Source organism: Pholcus phalangioides, unplaced genomic scaffold, assembly GCF_987345545.1.
Source record: "Pholcus phalangioides strain wild (caught in Gottingen) unplaced genomic scaffold, Ppha-v1.0 ptg000013l_1, whole genome shotgun sequence".
In the NCBI taxonomy this organism is placed as follows: domain Eukaryota; kingdom Metazoa; phylum Arthropoda; class Arachnida; order Araneae; family Pholcidae; genus Pholcus; species Pholcus phalangioides.
Genome location: NW_028301606.1, coordinates 12,708,665 through 12,721,258, shown reverse-complemented (window position 1 = coordinate 12,721,258; position 12,594 = coordinate 12,708,665). Strand labels below are relative to the sequence as shown.

Here is a 12,594-nt window from a genome sequence, read left to right as displayed (position 1 = left end):
ATAAAATCTCTTTGCACCCACGAGTATCGAAACAAATGTGGTGTGTTCTCAAATATATTTAACAACTTTACGATCAAAGACGTAAATCGTAGTATTGCGTCCAGACTTCAGTGGGATAAATTCGATCAAGTTGTCTCTGTTTTCTTTTCACTCTCCTCATCATCGTGAAGCGTTGTTGTAACGAAGTTAAATTTTATTTTCACCTCCGCCTATCTCTATAATACTATTAGTGGTTTTTTTGTACATATGGTCTATCCTTCTGCTATATACATATAAGAGCGAAAGAGAACAGGTAAGATGAGGGCGAAAAGAGGAATATACTTCGTTACTACTCTCTTATCAACTTATCTATTATATTGTTTATTTTCATTTGTTTTTATTTCTTCCTTTTTCCTTATACTTTTTCTTTCTCCTTTCTTTTTGTAACGTGCGGTTAGGTTAGAACAATTTTACCATATTTATCACCGATTGGTCAAATAGAGATCATCGAAATTCATCGCGAATATCTTGCAAGCGAAATGGTTAGAGCATGAAAAATTCGAGCAATAATAATAACTTTAACTAAAAATATGAAGGAAAGATGGCACCACCAACAAAAACACGAAATAAGCACAATTCTAACATAATAAATATATTGGGGTCACACATACACTCACAAGACACATTATGGGATGAACCAGTTCGTTAGAAATTCCGTAGATGAATGTGTACGGGATGCATGTACGGTTAAGTAGTTGTAGGTATGCATCTCGGGTTGTTATCTTGATCAGAAAAAATAATATTAGAACGAATGAAAAAATATCATAATTATTGAAAAAAAATCAGAATTTGTGAAAAAAGTATCAGATTTGGTGAAACAAATAATTTCAGAACAATTAAAAAAAATAATTTCTAGAAATATTGAAAGGTGATTTTTTTGAGAAATATCAATGATTTCAGGATTAACTGAAAGAAATAGAATCAGCACCATTTGAAGTAATTTCGGAATTAATCAATCAAAAAATTACCAGAATGGGTGATGAAAGAAATGATTCCAGAACGAATGAAAACCTTCAATAATTTGGAGATCTTGCTTTATCTCGGTTGCCAATCCATTAAGATGCCACTGTGTATCACGTAAAGTCCTTGGGCATCTGGATTATATCTTACAATTCTAAATACCGCAATATGACTTTGTGTGGTGGCCCACGGGCTTTATGAGTAGTTCGAATTTAGACCGCAATATCTGAATGGTTGAAGGCCCTACTCTACACGCTTTATCATTGCACATACAAATACCACAATTTACTTCAAAATTTTTTTTAGATACATGCTAATGTAAGTGATTTTGTCAAAAAATCTCAGTAATATTTATTTTTCTGTAAAATGTCGAAAGCGGTTGTTATTTTTGTGGCACCCTGCATTGTTTTTCTATTTAGAAGTCCATTTTCACCTTTCCCAAATTATTCAGGAAAGCACAAATACCTGATTTGAAAAATAAATATATAATTGCATGTTGCAATCGATTTAGTTTCTTGGCCATGAACAATGAAGAAGCTTATAACAGGTCTGCATTTATGTGTCATGACAGACATCACGAAACACAGAGAGGAGAGTATAAAATAATGAAATAGTGAAATGGGGAGATGCTCTCGACCTCGTTTCAAGCCTTTTCTTTCGACCCGTCAAAGGTCAGAGGTCGACGGGCATATGCCAAGGATAGGCCATACGAGACTGAATCAAAGAACACTGTATTACAATACCAGAAAAATCCAAATCCGACGAGGAAAGAAAGCAAAAAGAATGCAATTTCATCCATGCTATTCTTTTTATTCAAAGATTATAATGCTATTTTTTTTGTTATTGGAATGAGCTGTGCGATGAGATTTCAATGAGCAACTCATTCCATCATGTGTGAAGGTTATTAAGGGCTGGATACTTAAGGGGTCTCATACCTTTTAACATGGCCGAAAAGACTCAAAAACTATGATCTATTGAAATAACATCGAAAATATTAGTTAACCATTGATTTTTTACCTCAAGTTTGGTTTACATATTTTGTATAATATGCTATGAAACTACTATTTTTTGCATATCTTGAATACAAGGTGTCCCATAAATTCATGAATACTTTAAAATTCATAAGAACTGAAGGAATCGGTATACGGCGAAACCTCGCTACGACGATACTCGATATAACGATAAATCCATTTACAACAATTTCCGTTTTGTTTGGAAATGTTTATACTGTAATGTTAAACTGATGTCGCTAGATATAACGATAATCCCTTCTACAACGATATTTTTTCTTGGTCCACAAAGTATTATTATACCGAGGTTTCAATGTATTTGAATGCGATTTGCGAAAGAGTTATTTTCCCAAAGGGGGGGGGATTGTTTTTTGTGCAGAAAAAAAGTTCAAATTTTCGTTGATACAGGACACTGCACGAAAACAAATCAACAGAATTTTATTCCTGAACTTTTCTTCAATACCTTCTGTGTCCGAAATTTTCTTGAAGCTTCAGACGGGCTGAGGTAAAACAACTTCACCAATAGTGCGTTATCCACCAATTTCAGTCAACATCATAATGAGAGTCTTACGTGAGAGTGACGGAAAAATTCCGTACACCCTGCATTTTATAGTACTCTGATTTGCATATTTCTAGTGATTTACTTTTGTGCAGTGCACCCTGTACTTATTTTTCAAACATTATGGGGGGAAAAATGTATTATCAATAACTTTCATGCATGATGAAATAGCATAACATCTTGAATAAAAATGTATTCAAAATTAAAAAAAAAATAGTTTAGTTCATAAAATGAGGCAAAAGAGATTTCATTGACTTAATATTATCAGAAATTAAACTTAAATTCAAATTTTTAAAAACTAAAAAATCAAATATTAATGAATAAATTCTAAGATACTAGTACTGTACTCATTTTGTTTCCTTTATACAAATACAAATACAAATACAACGCCACAATAGGCAAATTGCCCAACGAGGTGGCTGACTTAAGAACATCATGGATCCCCGAGCCATTTTTTGGAGGCCCTACCTACTACTGCTACACCACACATGCACCCCACCCACACACCCCCCCGCGGAACCCCCAACGAATCGGTACATGCGGGAATGTGCGTGTACGTGTAGTGAAACTTGACGTGAAGTTTTTTGTTTCTCTGTAATGCTTGTTATGTGTAGTGCTGCCATCTGCCACCAGTTTTTCTAACTATGAGTGAAGTGTTATGATTGAATGATTTATCGTTGTAGGACTGTTGCTCTCTGTGGCGAGACTTTTTAACGGGGAGATCGGCTCGCATTTGCGCCTTGAAGTTGGGAACCACAGAAAACCAACTTCAGCCGGCCACCACTGTGGGGTTTGAATCCCACAGTTTCCAATGTTCCAAAAAATGATCCAATGGTTTAAATCATTTTTTATTTAATTCCATTGTACTTTATCATGTGCTATTTTACATGTTAATAATAAATTTGTGTCTTTATATTTCAAAATTCACAAAAAATAAGTGTGAGAGGCATGTAAAACATCGTATTGGCATAACTTAATAACTTAATAACAAATACTAAAAGAAAAAAAAATGCGTACCGTGTTTGAAACAAATCAATGGTAAAATACCATCTTTAATGACATTTCTACTAGAGCATAATTTTTGAGACCTTTGACCACGTTTAAAGGTATGATATCCCTTAGAAAATAAATTTGCATTATATTATATTGTGCGTATGCATTTAATAAGATATTTTTATAATATTTTTCCAACTCTCTCAATACATTGATAAAATATGTGAAATTATCACTATTCGGTATTTATTATTGATGGAATGCATTTTTTGATCTTTCTTAGTTACTGTACACTTTGAAAATGACGGAAAAATTTCCCGAGACATTCTTATTTTTTTTCTTCTAAACCATGTCTGAATTTATGCAAAAAAAATTAAAAATGTTGAGTTTCATTGCGATTATAATGAACTGAATACTGATTCAAGACTTATTTGCATTTCTTTCAAAAGAAAAAAAAATCAAAATAAATAAATAAAAGTAAATTCCCAGACTGAATAATTGATGCATTTATTTTTTGCTCGAAGGTCCCATTTTTTTTTTCTCCAGTAATGATCTTTTATAACACCTATAACTTTCCTGTTTCCTTATATTAAAGAAAAAAAATAAATGAAAATGTTGATGAGAGAAACTGTGCATTTATTTTATTATATGGCTTTTTTTTTTTGAATGAGATGTCGGTCATCTGTTTCATTTCAAGAGCAATTTACGTTTGACCGCGAATGCCACTTTCGAGTGAATCACATTTTCTCGCGTGTTCACTGAGTGGATATCCATATAATAATAATTATCGTCATTTGCCTGTAATCACATCTGCCCATCTAACTGCTAATATTACCTGCTAGTTTTTCCTCTCCATTTTCTTTATTGACTATATTATTACTAGACACGCCGATATACGTTCTTTTTTGCACCGGAGCCGTTTTTTAACGGGTGGCGTGCTGCTCGTCATAATTAAAGGGAGTGTGGAGGTTATGGTAAAAGCAGGCCAAGCATGGTGGAAGTGTAACACATTTATTTGTGCATATAATAAAACGCCAATTTGTTCGAGCATGGTGTCTTCATATGGGGGTTCTTGTCATCTTTCAAGCAGCATTTGACTTTTCTTTTATGTGTTATTTACAGGGCCGTACCGTTGGAGATTACCGTTCGGGGCCAATATGATAAGCGTTCTACGTCTAATTTGATTATCTAAGGGGACTACTATAAAGCTCATGACCCCAAGGTATTGCCCTGGTTGTCCTAGCGTAATTACGGCCCTACTTTTTCATATTTCAGTGGAATGTTATCGAATAAGATCGAAGCTTGTTGGAATCTCCTCCTTATATATCCAGGCCGTTCCGATTAATCCTTTCCGCAGTTTTTAAATTTCACTGATCCGCATTATAACTCGTACAATAATAAAATAATCAAATCATTCTATAAATGCCACATCTTTTTCCAAGAAGTCTTTCCAATTTTGTGCAGCGAATATTGCGCTTAGAAACGTGGAATTTTTTTGTGGGCACCAAGAGACACAGACAACAACTTTATAATGACGGTTTTGGGCACAGAGTATCCATATTAAAAAGTTGAGTTTTTTATTTTAATAACTATATAACCTCGCGTGCAACATGAATGACGTAGCTGAAATTTCTGATTTCGCACATTTATATTCTGTAAGAACGTATAATAATATGTCACCGTTTCTTGGTATCCCATTTTGAAAACCGCCAGTCGATTGTGGGACACTGTATATTTCAAACACCGCCTCTATCTTCCTCAGTTATCAAATAAAAGCTGACTCCGCCCGGTAGATGACTCCCCCACCACCTCGGCAGTTGATCCAAAAGGTTGGGGGAAATCAAAAATATATTCTTAAGAGAAGAAAAGTATCTGGGGTCGTCATTATCGAAATAAGAGAGTTTTAAGGAGGCAAAATATCTCGTCATTGCCGTAATATAAAGAATCAAATTAAGCGGGATATCTCGTGAATGCCACTTGGAAGGTTAACGAAATGAGAACGTGAGAGACTATGGGGTAAGTTTAGTTTAATATGAACAGTTTTGGACACGAATTTTGCTATTGAATTCAGTATGAACCTGTAACCGGACTAGGTTAATAGACATTGGGGACCCCTTTGCAATTTGAACTATTTTCTTGATTTGATTACACATGGACGTTTGAGATTTTATGACCAAATATTTAAACGATGTTATATAAAAGTATTTTTTTTCTCCTTCCAGGTTGCATCTGTATACATTCTTACTGCAGGCGATAGCCTTACAAGGACTTTATTCCGCTGAAATCAGGAGCAGAAGAGAAGCTCCGATTACAGTAGAAAACAAACAGATTCTAACAGAAAATATCGATAAACTTAAATCTAGTCTTGGCCTAAGGGAATCGTATCATCCTCCCTTGCTAGCAGCACCGCCAGCTCCGACCGTGACGGTACGAAATCCATATCAGCCACCGCTTCTTCTTGCTCAGTCAAACGACTACAAGCCTCTGATTTCCTCTTCTCAAACACAGTCCGTGAGGTACCAGCCACCAAATAGCCCACCACCGATTCCTGGAGCACCCATCACTTATTCATATCCTCAGTCAGCTGCTGCTGCTGCTGCTGCTCATCCCCCACCGCCAGCACCTCCTGGATATAGTGCACCGTTGCTGGCTAACATTCAACATTCCAATGCACTGCCAGCTTCCCAGGACTCCAGACAAGGTGGATTGGTTTATGCTGGAGACCACAGTAATCTGAATCAATTCAGCCAGTCTCCTCCTTCTGCTCAAGCGCAAGGTGCAGAAACCAAACCAGGAAGTGTCGTCGTGCCTAGTAATAGCGACGGCAAGCTCAACGACGAGTATGTGGTCTATTATTATTACTACTACGACAACGATACTGCGGCCAATGGCAGCTCGAACTTTGACGATATACCAACCCTGGAATCGTACGACGGAGATAAAAGCAAGCTCGAAGCCGATAAGAGCGCTAGTTCGAGAACTTTGTCCACCGATTTGAACTCTGTTCCAGTGAATGGACAAGACAACAGGAGACTCCAGGATGTAGGATTGTCCTCCCAACCGAGGTCTGTCTCGAGTGGTAGCCCAGCTCAGCAAGCTCCATTCATCAGATCAGACAAGCCTCAGGTAATACACGAGGACCCGAATGTCCAACCCTTGAAACCAGTATCCAACGTTTTCCGCTACGGTAGTAACGAAGTGCCCAGGTTTCCAGTCCTTCCTAATTTCGTGGTTTCCGAACCGCCACCGATTACCAGATCTGGAAATAATTTTACTCCGGACCATGTCCCACAAGACAGTCCCAGCACAGAAACAAGTGTGAGTGCTGCTGGTGGTGCCCAGGGCAGACAAGTTGACGGAAGCAACAGCAACAACAATAACAACAATAATCCACCTGAAGGAAACGACGAAGATAATACAGTCGTTGATCGTATTTCCGATGCCAAACCCGAAGAAGACCAAAATGTCGTAGAGGAACCGACCACAACGACTTCAACTGAACCACCCACGACAACCGAACCACCGACTACGACAACGGAAAAGTCACGAAGACGTCCGGGAGCTGGCGGCAGGCGGCGTTTCAATCCAAGTCCATCTTTCTCTCCCAGTAGACGGCCACCTACAGCTCGTTCGACGACAAGCACGACGACAACAACAACAACAGTTTCCCCCGGATCTTCTTCTACTAGAGGATCTTTCAGAGGGTCCAGTCGAACTCGTCCGAGGCCAACATTGGGAAGCCGAACCAGGTAAGAGACATCGCTGTTATTTTTGAATAAAAAAACAATATTATTATTATGATTTTTATATAGAAGGCGTATTCTTTCTTTCTGCTATAGTACAGCTTTATCAAAAACCGATGCTTTGAGAACAAAGGCATACTCTAGTTACAATACTTTGAGTGAGCACTGTTTGAAATACCTGCTGTCCACTTTCGCATAGAGGTAAATTAAAAATAACTGAGCCTGATTTTTTTCCCCGCCTCAATTAATGCGTCGTAACAAGTTGTCTTTCTTTGGATCGTGAAAGAGCCTTCGAATCATCTAATGAACGGAACCAAATGAGTCCAACCCACACCATATGTTCTTGCCATCAGCCGATAGTTATGTGAGAGTCTTTTCCTCGAAAAAAGTCGGGAAGTCGGGTACGAACTCAAACATTTACGTTATGAAAGCGCAATGAGATTCTTCAGTTCAGTCCAAGCGACCCCATTTAACTCTTCATTAGCTCAATAGGAATGAGTGAGTACACATAGTATGGGGAAATACCGATGTGAATAACATTTAGCGTATGCACACGAATGGCTACAATGACACACCTATGACTACAATGTACGATAAACTATGCGCACGCACTGACACATTGCTTCATCATCTCCATCAAACTTACTGTTAATGTCAGACACAGATGAAGTTTTCTCGTCATCATTTATGGACTCCCAAGCAAGAATTTTACGCAGGGCGTCAATTGCATGATAACCACAGCATATCATGAAAAGGTAACTGAAACAACATAGCTCTAACTGGACTTTCATTCTTTTTAAATACTTCTAAACAGCCTTTTGGCCATCATGACTGCCCTCTGTCGAAGTCCAATAAATCCTTACCGTGTCCTCTGCTGCAACGACACGAACCACTGCTCGACAGAGCACGATCTTAGGCATTTATCTACCACCTTTTCCATTTGATTGTCCCTAAAGACAACTTCTACTCGTAAAACTCTAGTAGTTTTAATGTTTATATGTTCGATGAATTTTTCAAATTCCGAAATTGAATAAAAATTCAATTAATTTACGTCTACAGCAAATGATGTGAAGAAAATTTGGACATGCTTTACAATGATGTGAATACGTATCATTCTTACAGTAATATTATTTATTCGAAGTGAGATATAATATTCTTTTTATCCTTAAAACAACAGGCCATCGTACAACAGAAACGCACCGTCATCATCAAGCGCTGACAGCGAAGACACTACAAAGTTATCATCGGAAGTTTCCTCGTCCACCACATCAACGACGGCCAGACCGAGATTCGGAGCGTCATCATCATCATCCTCAGGATCTCAGAGAAGATTCCAACCAACCAGGACCAGGTCCCAACCACCCGTCCCGTCCCAGAGATCGACCCGTTCTACAACAACCACTACGACAACCACGCTGCCTCCAAGGTCTTCCAGGCCCTCCGCGGGAGCACCAAGGCCCAGACCGAGTCTCATCCCGAACAGGGGACGATCAAGACCCAATTTCTTACGTCCGAGACCCGGTAGCGAACCGGAAGAACCAGAGACCACGACGGCGACCCCGGAAACTCCGACACCCGACGAGCCGTCCCCACCGTCTTCCGTGAACGAATCCTCTCTGGCGGAAGAGGACGAGACCGACGAGGATTCTGACGAGGAAGACACTGCCGATACGGAACCGGAAGTGCCCACCACAACAGAGAAGAGTAGGTTTTCGGCACTGTTCCGACCGAGGAACAGGAGTCCATTGAACAGACCAAGACCCCCCGTCCCAAGCAGAACCCGTAGGTCCTGATGAACTAATTGAAACTTTTATTATTTTTTCGGTGACATTCAAGTCTGTCTATCTATAATACGAACAATTTTCGACCGACATCATATGTAATTTGCCATACATATATATACATATATACTAGATGATTCTACGGACTTGATCGTATTTAAAAAACAACAACGTAATAATGACTTGGAACTGTGCTGAACTGATTGGCAAAGAGAGATTTATTTTGTATATGAACGATTTTTAGTTATTTTTTTCAGTGAATGCCATGTCAGCATGTACTCTTTGCAGCTTGAATAGGCTCGAGGGGCAAAGAGTAGTTAAATAATTGTGATCATTAATTAATCTGAATTAACCGTAGAAATTGCAATACTTATCGAATTTGTATAACCAATCACAATAGAGAGGAATGTATAGTGTGACCACGAACAGATGGACTCTGACCTTGTATGACCTTCATGAGGGAAAAGAGAGGGTTCATTAGGGAGAAATGAGGGAAAATAAACATCCCCAACGGTTGCTGCTGTGTAGTCCCCTTTTCCCCCCATTTCTCCCTAATGAAGAATGAATCCTCTCTTTTCGTGGTGAAGGTCAGATAAAGTTAGAGGTTATCTTTCAGAGGTCACTATACTTTTCTTACATGTCCATGGGGAATGTTGACCTCTCTTCCTCCGTTTCGTCACGACCATAGTCATTGGCGGATCCAGAAATTTTGACTATGAAAATTTTCACTCCGACATTTCGCTCCCGGTACGTTTATCCCACGATATTTCGCCTGCCCTGAATGTATGTGTGACCAAGTAAGTTACTGACTATGCCAATGACTAAGTGATTGGGCGAGTGAACGGATGAGTGACCGTAAAAGTGAGTGAGTGAGTGAACGATTGACTGTATGAGTGACCAAATGAGTTTGTGATTGACTGTATAAGTGTGTGATTGACTATATAAGTGTGTGATTGACTGTATAAGTGTGTGATTGACTGTATAAGTGTGTGATTGACTGCGAGTGCGGGAGTGACTGTATGAGTGACCGTATGTTGTGACTATGGGTGAGTGAATGACTGTATGAGTGACCGTATGTTGTGACTATAGGTGAGTGAATGACTGTATGAGTGACCGTATGTTGTGACTATAGGTGAGTGAATGACCATATGAGCGATCAAGTGAGTATGCGAGTGACAGTATGAGTGATCAAGTGAGTATGAGAGTGACAGTATGAGTGATCAAGTGAGTATGCGAGAGACAGTATGGATTATCAAGTGAGTATGCGAGTGATAGTATGGATGATCAAGTGAGTGAACACGTGAGCATTCAAGTGACAGTATGAATGACCACACTAACTTGGTGTCTCCAACGGTCATATACTGTCACTCATGATCACCCACTCACTCATTTGCTCACTCACGGTCATTCACATACGGTCACTCATTTCTTCAATTGGTCACTCATACAGTCACTCATGCACTCATTTGATCACTCACTCACTCACTCACTCACTTGATACGATCATTAACTTGATCACTCATATGGTCACACACTTGGTAACTCACACGATCAGGACAGGCGAAATGTCAGGGGTGAAATTTTCGGGGGCGAAATGTACCGGAGACGAAATGTGCCATGGGCGAAATGTTCTGGGGACGTAATGTTTCAGGGGCGAAATGTTGGAGGTGAAATTTCCGTAGACCGGCCACTGCGTATTCTTAGAAGCGCGGTTATTATAAAATATTTTTCTTCAAAATGAGAATTTTTACGTCTAGGAAACGTATATGTTAACAACAAGTGAACGTTGAAATGGGACACAAACGCACTTCGGACCATATTTTCTTCTCATACCCGTCTCACGAACAGCGCCTCTCCCTTCACATCTAGAACTTTCTACTTATTGAATTGATTTTTTCTGTAAACTAATAGTGAACAAATATTTTGTACATTAATTTTGTCTCCGAACCCCTGGGCTAGAAATCAGCTTCCCTCTTCTCCTCAATGACGTCTCAACATCATTGGCCCTTTGGCAAGGTGATTTCTGGGGGAAGGGGGAGTACCTAGAACAGGAAATAACGATAACAACAACGATAACGCATTTACTACCTGTTTCCGAAAATCATAGTATACTAGATCTCATCGAGCAGGCCATTTATGTGAACATGATTCCCCTCACACACGGGATATTCCCATGCGTTAAGATAGCCCTGGTTCTATGGGCGTTACTGCTTAGATTCTGAAATTAGTCGCGATTTTTTCTCACCCATATTTCACTTGAAAGCGTTATTACTCTACGACCATATGTCATGGCTTCCCTTCTATTTGATCTTCACTCGCGGTCCCTTTAGAATATCCCAGTAGTACAAGGTGGTCATATGTGTGATCCTCTGTTGAGAATCACTGTTTTAGAGAACCCCCATGAAATAATATCCATATTCTACAGTTCTTAACATCACTAACTATTTACACTGCTATATATGTCAGTATTTCTTACGGAAACAATGAATACCACAGAGTAAATAGTAGTTATAGTACGGCTATTGATTAGCATTTCACATGGAAATCCAAACGATGTTTCAGAAAATCCTGGGGTTCCGTGAAAACTCAGACGGGGAAGGGGTAACAATGGGCCGGAACACGATGGAATTGTCACTGCCAGCTCAAAACACGATTTTGGATGCACGCTCAGAATACTAAATCTGAAATATTAATAATAAATCAATTTATCAGTTATGAGGTAACTATTTTGACAACTTGACACTTTACTCGAATGATTTGTAGACTACCAAGTTGATAATAGACCAATAACAGTAGTGTCTTGTCTTAACGGGAAGGCCAATGAGGCCCGTGCCTCTAATTCCAAATCAAACAGGTGTTTCGAATCGCTTAAGACTCGCTTTCATTAATTCTGAAATTATTTCTTTACTATTTTTGGCACTATTCTAAAATTATTTTTTTTGTATTAATTCGGAATTTCCATTAAATATTTTTTGGCGAGTGAAAGTTTCAGCATTTTTGTGTATTATGTATACCTTTTTGGATGGGCTGGTTTTTTACCTTCAAAATTTGCTGTATAAAGAGGGTCTCAAGGGCCCCCTCCACCCAAATTTGTTAAGATGGTCTTGAACGAAGATCAAAAACAAAAATATAACTCCAATCTGATATAACTTTTAAAATATCGGATAACCGTAAGTTGAATAAATTAATCTAAGTAAGAAAATTAATCAACGTATAAATTAGGTAACAACGAAAATGAAAAAAAAATGTATCTGAATTTCCTTTTTGAAGAAATTTCGATGAAAAGTGTTTAACGATGAATATACGAAAACATACTCAATATGTTTACCTTTCGAAGAATTTTTAAGAAAAAAAAAAGCAATTTAAAAACCCTAATTAAAATGATAATTCAGTAGATCTTGCTTTTTTCTTAATTATAGAAAACAAATCAGTGTGTGAAAAAGATGAATGATATTTTCTTTTTTTTGTATGTTTGATTATAAAGACGAATAAAGCGATTTTGTCTAACA

At 38.4% G+C, this 12,594-nt stretch overlaps 1 protein-coding gene across 2 annotated transcripts in view; it reads left to right on the top strand.

Annotated features, from left to right (window-relative positions):
- LOC149078614 (uncharacterized) overlaps positions 1–12,594 on the top strand; it is a 60,777-nt gene extending 48,183 nt beyond the window's left edge. For both annotated transcript variants that reach the window (XM_089240746.1, XM_089240745.1), the window contains exons 2-3: positions 5,784–7,310; positions 8,482–12,594. In XM_089240746.1, coding sequence (XP_089096872.1) covers positions 5,784–7,310; positions 8,482–9,097 — 2,143 coding nt within the window. In that variant the 3' untranslated portion in view covers positions 9,098–12,594. The remainder of the gene's footprint in view (positions 1–5,783; positions 7,311–8,481) is intronic.